The sequence below is a fragment of the Adelges cooleyi genome, unplaced genomic scaffold, assembly GCF_023614345.1.
Source record: "Adelges cooleyi isolate 19-005CV unplaced genomic scaffold, UGA_ACOO_1.1 ACOO_flye_CR_arks_rails_tigmint_CR_PRNA_247, whole genome shotgun sequence".
NCBI classification, from domain to species: domain Eukaryota; kingdom Metazoa; phylum Arthropoda; class Insecta; order Hemiptera; family Adelgidae; genus Adelges; species Adelges cooleyi.
The window spans coordinates 694,485-710,553 of NW_026095912.1; the positions used below are offsets into that span (position 1 = coordinate 694,485).

A 16,069-nucleotide genomic window follows, 5' to 3' on the forward strand; every position below is an offset into this window, starting at 1 on the left:
TTTTTGTGAATTTCGAAAATAACTGGATGTTAAATAGTACAATCGTTCAATCGAGAATCAATCGTCCACAAAATTAAAATTGAAGTTGAAGAAGAAAATGGATGTGATTTGTCTACTGGGTAAATTTTTTTTTATAATCTATATAATTCATTCTTTTATTCATTATTACTTACTTGGCAAAACTTAAAAATATTACGACAATTAATTCAATAACCTTATTAAATTAATTACTGTTAATTTATGTTATTTTTATCTGGGTGGCATAATATGATTATAACAGTTGATTCAAGCTAGGTTCCTGTCAAAAAATATTACTTTTTTTATTTTTCAAAATTCAAACGGTTACCAAAACATTTTAAATATAATAACATTTTTTTTGTTATAGCGATACAATCAGTACAGGACCGAAACACGAGTTTACTTCTTATGCTTGGTGTTCTTTTCACAATCTTGACATCTTAAAACGCACAAGCGTAAACACACTGGCCAATAGTTTATAAAGTTTATTCTTTCCCTTCCAAACCTGAGAAAAAAACTAAAAAGTTGACAAATTTTTTAACTTTAAATACAGTGCACCTTAACTTATTGAAAAATAAATGAATTAATTCCAATTCGTATAGAATATTCTTTAAACATGGACAACATAGACCAATAAACATTGACAATCAAAACAATATTCCCCTAGATAAGATGGAAATGTTTTCTCTATTTCAATTATTTTAAGGAAAGTTTTAGGAATTGCGGTCTAAAAATTGTAACAAAGGTAAATTTAAAATTGGTCTATGACATAATATACAGTTTTCTTAAATACGAGTCCCCATTTAGGCTTTAAAAGTAAAAGGACCTATGGTAAGATTCTGGATTCAAGCGTAAATGTGCATAAAAAAATACCTCTAAAAGTCATAATTTGTAAAAAAAAATCAATAACGGCTCTAAATAAGCTCATTTTTGGAACTTTAGAACAACCTGTATATGCTATAGTTTTAACTTTTAGGCGAGTTATTTTGAATATATGATTTAGATTTTTTTATGAAACATGATTCTTTTATCGCTACTATGTCGTAGGCTCATATAAAGGCTTTTCTAGTATCAAGAAATTATATGATTGCATCGTGGATGACATTCTTTGCTACTTTTTTAATAATTAATACTTTACTGTAATAATAATAATTTTTATTTTGCAAGGATGAAAGGACTATTCAGGAAAATAATAATTTATCACATTTATTATTCTCAAATTGTTATAAAATAAAATAATCATTTATGGATGCCACATTATTTATTTATTAAAAAATCGTTTTTTAACTATTAAAATGAAAACTACAGAAAATACTAATAAAGGGATCGTTTCATTTATTTAAAAATAAAATCAAGTCTTTTTATATTAATCTTTATCGGTAAAATAAAATTTAAAAAAAATTTCAAACGAGTCTGTAACCACGAAAGAACATTTTCATGTCTCGTTGAAGTACCGAATAATAGGCACTCTTAGCAGTTTTACAAAAAAAGCTCAAGACTTTGTTATGTGTCAATAATATCCACTATTGTTTATTTATCAATAATGTTATTGTCTCGATAAGGAAATTATCAAAATGATAATAAATATTTAATAAAACCTGAATCTTGTAAAATACATAATGCATCTTGTAACTTTCACAATGTCTAGATTATACCAATAAAAAAATTCAGAGTACCTTACTAATATGTATTATAAACGTGACTGGGTTAAAAAAAACAAAAACCTGTGAAAATGATTTGAGTTTTTTTTGTGGACAATTTCAACTACCTATGTAAAATATAATTTACTCATTTAGGTTGATTAACTTCGGCAACATAACAGCGCTTGATCTATGTAGTATAAAGGTTTACTGTAAGCTATAATATTAGATTCTTGCTAAAGACCCGGATCGTAAAACAACGGGATATTTTATTGACTTATGTAATTGGTTTACAAGACTAAAAATGACTAAATAATAAAATCATAGTTCTGAACACAAAAACCTGTTTCCTAAGGTTTTGTTATATAAAAAATTATTTTCGATATTTTACTTTTATTAAATAGATTACGACTTGTTTATATATGAACATTTTGTTAATATTGTTTTAAATATACTAAAACTCTAATAAATAAAAATATTTTATGAATGATACAATTACGGCTATTACAAACCTATTAAGCTTTCCATAACACTATACGGTAGCTCATAGTTTTAATTATGTTAAATTGTGTAAACATCATAAGTAAGTATTCCTAATTGATTCGACTTCATATTTGATATTTTTTCTTTTATTTCGTTACTACTCGATTTATGAATATTGTGTTATTGATTTAAATATATTGAGCAGCCGACGTTTTAACTACATCCATAAAATGCAAAAGCGCTTTATATTCAAACGGCAAGCATAAGCTTCTTATTTCATTTATAAAGTCTTCGAAACTGTCAATGATTTCTGTTATCAAATCTTCGTTGAACAGTTGGCGTTCGTCAACGCCGAAACTGAGCCAATCGATTTCGTTTACACTTAGACCTTTTAGGATCTCATTGGCCTTTGTCCTCACTCTAGCTAAAATGTCTTTTATGTCGTCGACGTCGGTTAATTCTACATAATTGAACTCCGACACAATGGCTACAAGAAATTCATCTTTAAACGCCGTCAAACTCATTGCGTCGTTGATAATGTTGTATATAAGATTATTGATGTGTGTTAGAAGCCGATGGTCGAGTATGGTTAATTGTCTTAGGTAAATATCAAGCACAATCGAAAGGTAACAATAAATCCTGGCATCGATAATTTTGACCAACAAGCGTTGGTGGTCGAGGCGACCGTACGGTTCGTATACCCAAATGCGGTTGTCCAGAAATTCTCTGGTAATGGCCACCTCGAGATCAAATCGTTTTTTTGCCTTACTCCAGTCGACATTGACGTCTGCTATTTGTCCAAACAATATCGGATTTCCGTCCAGCCAAAACGGTTTCAGATATAAAAACGCTATCGTCACCAAAACGACACGGCCGGCTAGAATGTCTTCAAACAATTCGGAATCTCGTAGAACGCCAAACAAATTATCGTATATCTTGGACTTTTTCGAAAGAAAATCACATTCCATCGCAGTGACAGGAAGGTATTTTTCGGCAACACAATTTTCGATGAATTCTGAAATGTCGGATTGCAGCTGTTGGTCGTCTCCGAATGGGTTTTCCCGGAAATCGTCATCGTAATCGACGATGGCGACGATTTTCAAATAATAACTCCAAAGCCATTTGTCTGTTTCTAAGTTTCCCGACAGCAATAGGTGAAGTACGATTTCGGCTTCTTCTTTAATACGCGTTACAATTTCCTCGTCATTGTTATTAAAAGGCTCTCCGCTTTTTAACTTTTCTATTAAGTTCTTTAAATACGATATTTTTGATTTTACAATTACACAAAAACTGCATTTGATGTCTTGAGCTTTTTTCTCTAATTTGTCCCGACTTTTCAATTTTAATTTGTAATCTTTAACGGTGTACCAATTGGGTGTTGACAGAATTGTCACGTCTGTGGATGTGATGTTAATTGGATGTTTTTTGAATGTTATCAAGCGATTTACAGTAAGTACGAAGTCTTCATTGGATGTTTGAGTGAAAAATCGGATAGGAGCAATCTAAAATAATACATTTATATATTTACATAATTATAAAAAAAATAACTTAAAATAAAGTTGGATTTTTTCGTTCAATCAATATGATAATGGTGTTTATTAAACCATTAAAAATATAAATGTAGACTCGAAACAATCTATGAATTGTCCGATGATTAATTAGCTTTAAAATACAAAAAACCTAATTTCAGAATGACGCAGCTGTTAAGTATAGTTTATTTAGATTTGATTTATTTTGACTGAATATGTATTATTATGACTACATGTTAATAGAAACAATTTATTTTGATTTATTTCGTCTGCATAAGTATTATTATGACTACAAATTAATAGAAACAATTAATTTGTGCAACGATAAAAAAGTTTAGGTACTAAATTTTACGTGTATTTTAACAATAGCGTAGTATATATATATATATATATATATATATATTTTTTTTTTTTTTTTGTAGAAACTTTCTTTTATTATTAAACGTATCAAGGTTAACGAAAAATTTGCAAATTAAAACTATTTTAAAGAAAAAAAAATATTGCAAAATAAATGCTTACTTGACTTCCTGCCGAATCGATTGTTTTTATATTTGCCGTTAAAGCAAAACAACATAACAAAACTGCACACACGTTGGCAATCATAGTTATTTTTAAATTATACTATAATATAATACAAGTATTGCATTTAATAAGGTGTAATTCATACTAACCTATTGTACCCACACGACAGTAAATGGTAGCCAAAGATTTTTATCTTGTTGAAATTGTAATAAACCATACAACACTTGTTTATACAATTTGCAATTTTTTTCGTTAATATATTTTACTTTTATAACGCTACAACTTGATTTATGGACATTGTGTTATTAATTTAAAGTTAAAATAGCAGCGGACGATATATCGTACCTATTCTTTAAAATAGTTTTCGACGTTATTGTCTAGTGTGACGAGTCACGAAAGTCCTCTTAAACACAAATATTTATATTATTAACATATTTCTATTGATATATAACATTTTAAACTAAGATTTTTTTTAATATACTATATAAACGAACAGATATTGAATTGATTGTTTGGTAAAAATATATGTACTTTTGAACATGTAATATTCGTACTTGTGTGTATGTAAATAATATTATTAGGCATAATATATACTCAATGATTATGAAATATCTAATAGAAATATATCGTGTTGGTTTTGATTTATTATCCCGGCATTTTGATTTACTTATTTTTTTCATGATACCTTGTTTTTGAGTTATAATTAAATGGGATTCGTGCCAACTTATGCCGGCTAGATATTTGAAAAAAAGTAAAATAGTCTAAAAAAAAAACCTGGATCGCTTTTAGATGGGATTCATTGAATTTCTATGTAGCCAGAATGAATAATAATAGTATATTTTCCAATACAAATATAGAATGTGTTGAATGAATAAATATATTTGAAGTTTTCTAATGTTACAATGTAAATATACTAATTAAAAAAAATGTTTCCAAAGTAAAACCAGTATGAAATCAATAGTGTGTTTTTGGCTTGACTACACCTATAAAATGTAAAAACACTTTATATTCGAACCGCACAAAGCTGGCAAAATCATTCAAATAATCGTCGAGTTCGTTAATGACTTTTATCATGAAAACGTCGGTGGACAGTTGGCGTTGACTGAAACCGATCCAATCGATTTCGACCTTTTCGTCACCGTTCAAATCGTTTAAGCTATCGTTGGCTTTTGTTAAAACTCTTGCCGAAATGTCTGTTATGTGGTTCTCGTCTTTTACTTGTGCGTACATGAATTCCGATAAGATATTCAGTAGAAAATCGTCTTTGAACGACAAAAACTTCACCACTTCCAGCAGAACGTTGTTGATAAGTTCTCGGATGTGTGTCAGCGTCTGTTCGTCGAGCATGGATAATTGTTTTTCGTATAATTGCAGTATAACCGACACGTGGCAGAAGATCCTGGCATCGATAATTTTCACCAACAACAGTTGGTGGTCGAGGCGACCGTACGGTTCGTATATCCAAGTGCGGTTTTTCACAAATTCTCTGGTCACGGCCACCTCGAGCTCGAACCTGTGTTTCGCCTGACTCCAATCGACGCGGGCTCCGGTGATTTGTCCGAACAACAATCGTTTATCTTCCCAAAACGGTTTAAGATATAGAAAATCTATCGAGAAAAAATCACGGTCCAGTAAAATACCGATAATCGATTCGGAAGTGCGTAGAACGCTGAACATGTTTTTGTATACTTTGGGATTTTTCAAAACATAGTCCACTGTTGTTTTGGCCGAAGGGAGGTATTTCTCGGCCTTACAATATTCGATGAAATCCGAAACGCCCGTTTGCAGTTGGTCGTCTTCGAATGGGTTTTCCCGGATGAAACGTTTGTTTTCGTCGTATCGGCTGAGGGCAATGATTTTCAAGTAGTACATCCAAAGCCATTTGTCCGTCTCCATATTTCCAAACAGCAATAAGTGAACTACGATTCCGGCTTCCTCTTTAAGACGTTCGACGATATCCCCGTCGACAATATAAGGCTCTCCACTCCTTAAACGATCAACCACGATTGTCAAGAACAATATGTTTGTTTTTGCAATCGCACAAAAACTGCATTTGATGTCTTGAACTTTTGTCTCTAATTTCGCCCGAATTTTCGTTTTTAATTTTATACCTTTGTAGTTATCACAAGATCCGCTGAGAATATTTTGTTCTGCAGTTTTAATAGCGACTGGGTGTTTGCTGTAAGTTTTCAAGCGATCTACGGTATTCACATACCATCCAGTACATAACGGATAAAAAAATTGTACAGGAGTAACCTGAAAAAAAAAACAAGTTTGCATAATTATAAAAAATTAACCTAGTTAGATTTTGTTGTTTAATATCTATTTCAATAATAATTATTCAACTGTTGACAACAAATAAATATAACTACACCAGCATACCAAATCAATATTATCCAAATTATATATTTTGCTTAAAGTAATAGAAAATTAATTTCAGTATGATGCAACTGATAATCATAGTTTATTTTGATATATTGTCAAACATTTTATTATTATGACTACAAAATAATAGAAAAAATTAATTTGTGCAACTATAAAATTAGTATACAAAAAAAACTTAGTATTTTTTTTATATTTGGTTGAAATTTTTAAATATTACAAAACATGTTTTCGTTATCGAAAAATACAACTGCTATCTACCGAAAAATATAATACGAATTATTTCAGAGAAAAAAATATATTAAAAAAATAAAATGCTTACCTGGTTACCTGCCGATTCGGTTGTTTTTATATTTGACGTTATAGCAAAACAATATAGCAAAAATGCACAAATGTTGGCTATCATTTTTAATTTTTAAATATGATATAGTAATATACTGGGGTTGAGTATTCTAACTTGTTATATTCATAAGGCATTTTACAGTAGCTTAAGGTTTTCATCTAGTTAAATAGTTAGAAAAGCATAAGTAGATAATTTAGTTTTTTATTTTTAACACTTGTTCATACAAATAATATTTGATAAATTAATTATTTCAATCCCACCGAACCACAGGCTGGTATCATTCAACGTGGCAGCTATATTTACAAATATTCCCATAGACATAACAATTCGTTTCATAAACAAATTGTTTAGATAATTGAATTATTATTTTACTATACTATTAATATAATTGTAAGTTGTAAATTATTATAAAAGTTAATCATTTTTTTTTATTAATTATTGTTTTTACACATTTTTTTATTATATATTAAATTATAATTATAACACATTTTTCCTAGCTGGGAGCACTTGGAAATTGATGACAATTTTGTTTTTCAATAAATACAAAATAATTATTATAATAAAAAAGATACATTAAAATTCAAAGGTGAATTATTAGGTTTATTAGCAATATTACTGCTAGCGGACCTGATAAGATATTGTTTTAACAACGATGTGCTTATATTTTCTTGTGTCGGGAGACCTGAGACTGGACTCACAATACCACAATGACAGCAGAACCGACTTCTTCGTGTAAGACCTCTATAGATCAGAAATCAATCGTACCTAAAAATTATTTTATTGAGTCAAAAATAATTCCGGGCTTCTCCTTCAAAATCGAGAAAAACGCCCAAAAAATTGACTTAATTTCTAACATTTCCTAACAGCACTTCCCTTCCCTCCCTAACTTTTAAACTCTTATAACTTCAAAAATAGAGTTTGTAATACATTAATACTTATTTAAAAAGGTAATAAGAAATATACGTTACCATTTAAGTTTCAAAAGTTGTTATCAAAAAATCTAAGTTGGGAGTGGGGTAAAAACAAACAAAATTGTGAAAAATTTAAATCACACTGTATAAAAATAGTATGAAAAAAAAATTAAATTATTAATTTAACCCAGTGAGATATTGACTGGTTCATGATAAAAGGTCATCCTGTATATGTGTTCAATTGTGCTTGGTCTCAGATTTGTATTTATTATATTATATTATACAGCTCTGTTTATAAATTCAAAACATAAATCGACCATATTTTATACAGTTTAGCTAAAGTAAAAATTATATAACATTTCCCCTTAGTATAATGATTTATTACATATTTTTGTCAAGGTAGGTCTAAGAAATTGAATGGTGCAAAAAAATATGTACATTTTATCGAGGAAAAAGAACAATGTGTAAAAATCGAGTATTCAAGTTTACTCAAGTGTTTTTCATCGCGAACTATCATTTCGTACAAAGTTCAATAAACTACCACAGTACAACGTTTGCAAATTTCAATTCACTCTAAAACTGGCCACTGTAGAACTACTAAGAGGTATTCGTTTTGTAGTTGAGGTTAAAAGTTCGCATTAGCTATAAAATCATATCACTAAATTTATACGTTAAAATGTTTCTTAAACTAATTATTTTCTTAACGTGTATGTCAACAATTATTTGTGTCGAGGAATTATACGAACCGGAGGATGAAGTAATACAAAGTTAAATTTAATTCAATATTTTAGACTTAATACTGAAACTAATTTTCCGGATCACGAAATAGGGCGTTAAAGATTTACTGAAATCTATGGACGTTTAGTAGTTTTCTTAAAAATTATGAGGTTTATACGTTAGTTCATCGAATTTGTTACTTTGCAACTAACAATTTCTAATTAATACTAAAAAAAAAAAAATAGTGTTATTAAGCATTATGTATTCGAATAAAAATTAAAAACAGGACAATTCGATTTTATGAGTAGAATATATTTAGAAAGATAAATATAAATTTGGGAATTTAAAAATCTGATAAATACTGAATATTCCTTCAATTTAAAATTTTCCGTCTAAGAAAAATATGTTTTATGAAGATTTCGACATTTTACTCGAATTCTAAGTTGTATGTGCACACTATTTATACTGTTATTAAATGGCTATAATAGAGTTTTTTTTAAAGATTCAGACTTAAAACCCATTTTCAAAAATAATTTTTTAGGCTGTACTACAAGTTTTCAATGAGGCTCTGATACTTTTTAATCGAACATTTGGTCTTACGAAAAAACAATTTGAATATCTCGTCGGTGACGATAATGACTCTCAATTGGCTGTTTACAAATACTTTTATGAGCATGAACGTGCACTTCCACTAAAAGGTAACCAATTAGTTTAATCATTAATTTTTATCAGTAGAGAACCGCAATATTGTTATCTCGAGTATCTCAGTTAGTCTCGAATATCTCTTAGCTTGCTCCTATTCAGTTTTGTAGGTTAACAACATTTCCTTATGCAAAATATTAAGTATCATTTCTACATCTATATGCTCTTATTTTTATTTCTTCTTCTAACAATGAAGATTTAGCGTAATTGCTCCATCCTTCAATAATCTTTATTCTTTATTAATCTTGATTTTATATCCCTTTATTTTCAATATTATTTCTCTCTTGCTCCGTACTTGCGGTTCTGGTAAGTGTGGAATTTCTTTGTATCCCAAGTCTCTCTGAAGTCGTTATCGAAGAGACTGCTGATTCCATTGCTACCTCGACGATATCCTTCCTTAATTCACATGGACTTCTCATCCCTAACTCGAATTTTTTTTTGGTTTAAAAAAAAAAAATATTTTTAGAGTGGGAAAACACAATCTTTCCTTCCTCAAAAATTTTCCCAATTTTTTTTTTCCATATATATTTGGCAAACATACAAATTTAATAAAAGATGTTAAAAAATGATGAGGTGCTAAGTTTTGTTTAATGATCTTAAATTAGATCTAATTCTATTTTTGTTAGTATACTGTTAAAAAACATAAGTCAGAGTAAAATCATCCTAGTTTAAGTAATGTGTTAGATTTATGAACCTGTATAACTAAATACTGTCATAAAAAGTGTGAATTAAAATTTTGAAAAACATTGAATATGTTATAAATATAGATACAGTCTAATTTTAAGAAATTATGTTTTTAAAATAATCTTAGAAAAGCGAAATAAAGAAAAATATGTTGATAATTTTTTTTTTGCAAACCTGATACGAATTAAAAAATGAATAAAAAATGATTTTTTGGTAAAAAACTATTAGATTTTTAAAGTTTTAAGCACATAAAAACGTAGCATGAAATTGTTATTAAATGTAATAATGTAAATATTAAGGAGAGTAACTATTGATAATATTTAAAGTATAAGTTGAGTGGGAAATAATTTTGTTCCATAAATTTTAATTTGTTTAAATAATACAAATATTTTTATAATAAATATACGTTTTGTTTATTTTTTAGACAACATAAATAAAAGATTATTTCATGATCTAGTGAGTGAAATTTGTCGCGATTGTCATGTTCCTTTAGTACATCTAGTTGAACACATGATGTTTCAAATAAGAGATCTAAAGCTACTTAAAGAAACAACAAATGTTAATAAAACGTTTGAGCGATCTGAATCAACTGCTAGTAATCAACCAACTGAACCATCTGCTAGTAATCAGTCAACTGAATCATCTGCTAGTAATCAGTCAACTGAACTATCTTCCAGTAATCAGCCATTTAAATAATGATAATAAAACTAATATTTATCACTATTATCGTCAAATGTAACACTTTAATGTAATTAATACTGTAATCATTAATTGGTAAATAATAAATCGTTCTCTTATTTTTTCCATACATATTTCTGAGGTAAAAAAAAAATGAATACAATTTTTCAAGAAGATAAATTAAGAATATTTGGTAACTACTAAAATTAATTTTTTCATTGGAGTTCTGTATAATATAGTTTTTTAAATTGTGTATTTAAAATACATTGATTAATATTGTAACGTTTGGCTTTTTATATACGTTCACGTTTGCCTTCTCTAACTATAAGTGGTAAAAAAAACAGGATGGGTTTAAATAAATAAATAACGACAATGTGCTTAATTAAATAACTCTATTAAAGTGTAAAAAATAAATATATAAACAATGAGGTATAATTTAGAATGGTAACTTATAAATCTATTGGCCTAACTGAAGGTAACCAATCGGTATGACTCGTGAGTACTTATGCCCGTTCAATGGACGCAACATTAATATTTACACATGGTAATCTGAGTCATCCACGATTGCCGTCGGGAGGGTTAGGGTAACCTGGGAATGGGAATCGTCGTGCAGTGGGGTTGAGCAGCTGGTTTTTAGGGACAATGTGTTGTTTTTTGTACGCTGTATGGCCTGGCGTACCTCAGGTACAGTCCAGGGTGGGTTGCTGGGTAAATCAAAATAATACAAATGGTGAAAAATTAATCATGTTTATACGTTCGTTAAAAGCCTAAAGGTTACCAAAAAATTTTTAAAGATCATAATAAAATACCTCGGATGATATGCATAATTAAATAAAAACAATTCAAAATGCGGTGCAAAGTAACTGCAATGTTAAAGAAGAAAAATGTTTTTTTTTTTAAATGATAAAAAGTAGAAAATATTTTTAATTCTTATAAAATTGTAAGAAAATGATTTGTTCTATTACGTTTTATTTTAAACGAATATTTTGATTTATAAAATTATAACAGGTGAGTATTTCTGTCAGCTTTCTAGTACTACACTTTAAGTTTAGCAAAAGCTTGATTTATGACAATACCGCTTGATCAAAACCGGCCAACTCACAAGTAAAAATGTATTTAAGTGGCTAATATATTAATTCCAATGGCAATGTAAGTTAGAATGTGTAGATAATCTAAGCACTAATCGTCGGATTGACTTTAGTTATAAATTCTCCGCATTTAATCGTCAAATTTTCGCCATTTTTTTAAAATGTTGTAATATATAAAAGTTTGTCTTATATAAATTAAATGCTCAGGAATTACAGAAATTTAGCAAAAAAAGTATACATCTAAAAATTCCACTTTAACAACATCAGTTGGTCGATAGCAATTTCTTAGATACATTTGGGCGCCACTTTAATTAAATGTATTTTTTCTAACAAAACAAAATTATTATGTTATAAAAATGTTGCATTTCTACTACAGTGGGCATTGGAGGGTTAACGGTGTTGACGGATTACGTGGCGACCTCTAGTTGTCAATATATATATTACTAAGACCACACAAGAATATTATGGCAGTGTGGCAAGACGACAAATTATATACGAAGTGTGTTTATGAGCTTACAATTAATTGCTGGATATTTATTGTTTTTTTCGAATTTCACTACGACCAAAAGAATTTGTTTTTATATTGATCTTTTTTGTCTACACTGTCGCTAGGACGAAAAGTAATTCCAACCTCCTCTTCACGAGATGAACGGCATTACGCAGACTCCTGACCCTTATATTGTCTCGAGATGAGACGAAATATGATCAATAATGCTCGGCCCATGTACATATTACATTCTATACACAGCTTGTAGTATAGTCGGTCGGTGCTGCGTCTTGACGGATACCAATTGAATATTTATTTATTTGGTGTTTTCGCCTTTGGATCAGCAAAGAACGTTTTTTTCGATACGAGATCGCCGATTTTTCAACAGCAATAGTCCTTGTGGATCTGAAGCGCTTTATTTTGGCTGAGAAGAAAACTGCGAAGAAAACGAAAAATCTCCTTCGACACAGCTTAAGTCATTAATTTCGATGTATTTTTTGTCGTTTGCATTGTAGAAACCACCTAGGCCTCTTGATATACCAACAATTTGGTTTTTTTTTTAGTTAACCCCACTACAGTATCAAAATGGTCTTAGTTTACAACAGATTACGGATAAACGAACCACTGTGAGTATTTTTACATTTTATTTGTTATTTACCGTGTCGTATAATATTATTTTCGTACAAAAATAATAGAAAACTTATAATTTCTATATAACTGTGAGGCACAAAAAAAAAACTTATTTAAATTACTGACAATATTTTAAATATATTATTTTTCTTGGTTTTTAAATCATCAGGTAAGTATGGTAATTTATATGAAAAACAATTGATAGTAAAATAAACAAAATGTTACTCACTAATAGTGAGAAGGTAGATATTTTTCATAGCTATTATATAATATAATATTATATTAAGGTCGATAAGATATTATACCAGTGCGGTGTAATGATTGGAATTAAAAAAAAGTGTGTGTTAAATGCTAAATTTTTCATTTTTCTTAAGTATAAGAGATATTAAGTGAATTTTAAACTCAGTAAAAATAACTTGTCAAGAAGATACAACATAGGTATTAAAAAGATTATTTAAGTATTTTGCAATAAAAAATATTGTCAATTTAATTTTTATTTTATGATATGATATGGAGGATACTTAATATTACTTACTTGTAGTTTTACATTTCTATCCGGGCCGGTGTTGAATAATCACTTTTTTTATAAAAAAATAACAGAAAAATACCTCCTGTCATAATTCTAGAGTTGTGTCGTAGGTTTATCTAGTAGGTAAACCGATAGTTTTCAAGTAAATTTTTTTAACCTACTAAACATTACCTATAATACTTGTAGTGAAAGTGTGACTTGATAATTTTCTCATAAATATTTCCGATTGAAAAAATGTTTTCACATACATATTTCTCATTAAAATATTATGTTTTTTTTTTTTAGTAACGGAATGAACCAAATTCATGCAGTTACGTCTGAAGATATTGACATTGGTCATTTTGAATTGAAAATAAGATATAGTATGGACGGATTTGTGAATCAGAACGGTAGAGATATAGCCCAGATCTGTAACAATTTATTAGTCGATACTATAATGGAGAGAATGGACAAGTAAGGACCTTACTACCTAACCAGTATTACATTAGTAAATACTAGAATTACATTCTAGTATTTGTAGTTTCCACTATGTTCGATGTCATATGATATTTCTGCACTATAATAACTGAACAACTAATATTGTAAAAATATTTGCTAGCTACACGTCTGTATTTTATTGTAATTTAAACACTTTTAGCTTCGATGCAAAGCAGAGAAGGTATTGGTTTTACTCTGATGTGTGTTCTTTTTAATCTGTATACACTGTAACTTTTTTAATACTGAACCAATTCCTTCGAGTAGCAACTCTATAAACACAATTTTTTTTGTAAACTACAAACATGGTGTACCAGTTGTGAGAAACGAATAGACGCTAAAAGCTGTCGGTTAGTAACGTCTACCCGTGTTCATTACATGATATCACAGACGACTAAATCGTGTAACAGATTATAGTAGATACACTATTTATTGGGAAAAACCCGATCCGTGTGCTTGCTAAGACACTTAATGGTTCTGACACAACAAAACCACTGTCGTTATCTCAATATTTTATCGCCCGCCTTATATTACCGTACCGAAGGTCAACTATGAGTATATAAAGTCCAACTACCTGCAAATTATGAAGAGGACTGTTTTTTTTTTGGATCCAGATAAAGTGTTGGTTTTTATGCAGTATACCGCCCCAAAATGTATTTCATATTATAAAATTGTTTTAAAGGATCACTAATGTTTTGCATATTTTTATACAGTTATTCATTAAAAGAGATCACGCTTGATTGTTTTAATTATCTAGTATTCGATAATCTGCTTCGTGCCAATTTTAATTTTTTAGTCTATCAACTTTAACAGCTCTAATTTTGTATAAAATATTTCATTATTTTATTACTATGTTCAAATTAAGATGTATTTTAATAATTATTAAAAGTCATGAATGATAATACTTTATTTTATGACTAGATCAAATCTCGCGAACATTTAACTTTATGATACTGTTCCTATACTATTATTAAAAAAACACAATTTTAAAATCTCCATAAAAGATTAATGTTAAATAACAGGCAACAGCCGACAGCTAGTGGTTATAAACGTTAGTAATTTTTAACTAATAAGTAATATATGTAGGTAAAATGTATTGTTTTCTCCATCACAGTACCAGTTTACGATTTAATTTTAATATGTTAGAAACTCAATTTTTCTTTAGAAAACAACAAGAAATTAATATACAGGGTGGGGCAGTAAAACGGGCGATTTTCCAATGTATTTAAATGAAAAAATCTGTTTCACTGCCCCACTCTTTACAATTTAAGGATCTATTAAGAGGTTTTTTCAGTTGCATTTTGTTTTGTACATTGTCAATCTAGTAAAATAGAAGTATAATAGAGATTTGAAATAATATAACCTATGAAGTATAAATAGTTTGTGTGAGAAGGCTCTAATGGAAGTATATAATACATAAATATTAATTTTATTGAGAATAAGCGATTATAATTTAAACTATGGAGTACAAACGATTGTAACATGAATCGTCCACCATTCCAACTAAATTTAACAAGACATTGTAAATATGTTATTTAGTCCACTAGGTTCTTGCAAAAAAAAACAGTACAGTGGGGTCGGGGCATAGTGGTGATGGGGAGGTCAGAGGTTTACAGGAATTTTTAAATCTGAAAGTGATAAAATCACTTTCGAAAAAACGCTTCGATGCAAATCGGTAGTTAGTATTTTAAAGCCAGTACAGTCCAAACCAAGCACAGTATAAACCAGCAAAGTTAGAAAGTATTAAATTGAGGTTCTGTATTTACAAATAAGCATCAAAGCGTTTATTTCAAAGTGATTTTATTCAATTTTATCACTTTTATTTATAATAATTCCTGTAGACCTGTGACCTCTCCGTCCCCTCGTTGCTTTGATTCCATTATGCCTATACTCTACTGTACTAGTCCTCTTGTATAAAAAATTTCAATCCTGAAAGTTTTCACTTAAATATTTGTGGTTAAAATATGTATTTCTATTTTTTTAGTTGCAATGAGGATAACTTCGATGAAATAACAGTTGAAGAACTGGATGTGGACTGTTATGAAATAATAATGCGTATGAATACTAGTGGATTTGAAGCTGAGTCCAATGATCGTATAATCCAGTTCCTTTATGACCTATATCGCATTACTGCATATCAGTAAGTCATTCACCACATTTTAAAATATTTTCAAAAAGTTCAACAGTTAACATTAAAATTACACCGAAGAGTCGACTTTGAGCAAAACTGGTTCTATAAAGTCCAGACCAGT

The 16,069-nt window shown here is 29.1% G+C and overlaps 3 protein-coding genes across 3 annotated transcripts; 1 reads left to right on the top strand and 2 right to left on the bottom strand.

The window, feature by feature from the left end:
- Nucleotides 1–1,396: 1,396 nt before the first annotated feature.
- Nucleotides 1,397–4,347, bottom strand: LOC126836694 (uncharacterized). Its single transcript, XM_050570304.1, has 2 exons — nt 4,190–4,347; nt 1,397–3,643 (listed from the first exon to the last, which is right to left on the bottom strand). Exons 1-2 carry the CDS (start codon nt 4,271–4,273, stop codon nt 2,330–2,332), a joined length of 1,398 nt encoding a protein of 465 aa, XP_050426261.1. The 5' UTR covers nt 4,274–4,347; the 3' UTR covers nt 1,397–2,329.
- Nucleotides 4,348–5,076: 729 nt separating this feature from the next.
- Nucleotides 5,077–7,062, bottom strand: LOC126836706 (uncharacterized). The gene is made up of 2 exons (XM_050570316.1): nt 6,897–7,062; nt 5,077–6,448 (listed from the first exon to the last, which is right to left on the bottom strand). Exons 1-2 carry the CDS (start codon nt 6,978–6,980, stop codon nt 5,147–5,149), a joined length of 1,386 nt encoding a protein of 461 aa, XP_050426273.1. The 5' UTR covers nt 6,981–7,062; the 3' UTR covers nt 5,077–5,146.
- Nucleotides 7,063–8,418: 1,356 nt separating this feature from the next.
- On the top strand, nt 8,419–10,745 carry LOC126837017 (uncharacterized). The gene is made up of 3 exons (XM_050570740.1): nt 8,419–8,585; nt 9,087–9,243; nt 10,356–10,745. The coding sequence occupies exons 1-3, from the start codon at nt 8,505–8,507 to the stop codon at nt 10,625–10,627; spliced, it is 510 nt and encodes a 169-aa protein (XP_050426697.1). The 5' UTR covers nt 8,419–8,504; the 3' UTR covers nt 10,628–10,745.
- Nucleotides 10,746–16,069: the final 5,324 nt, after the last annotated feature.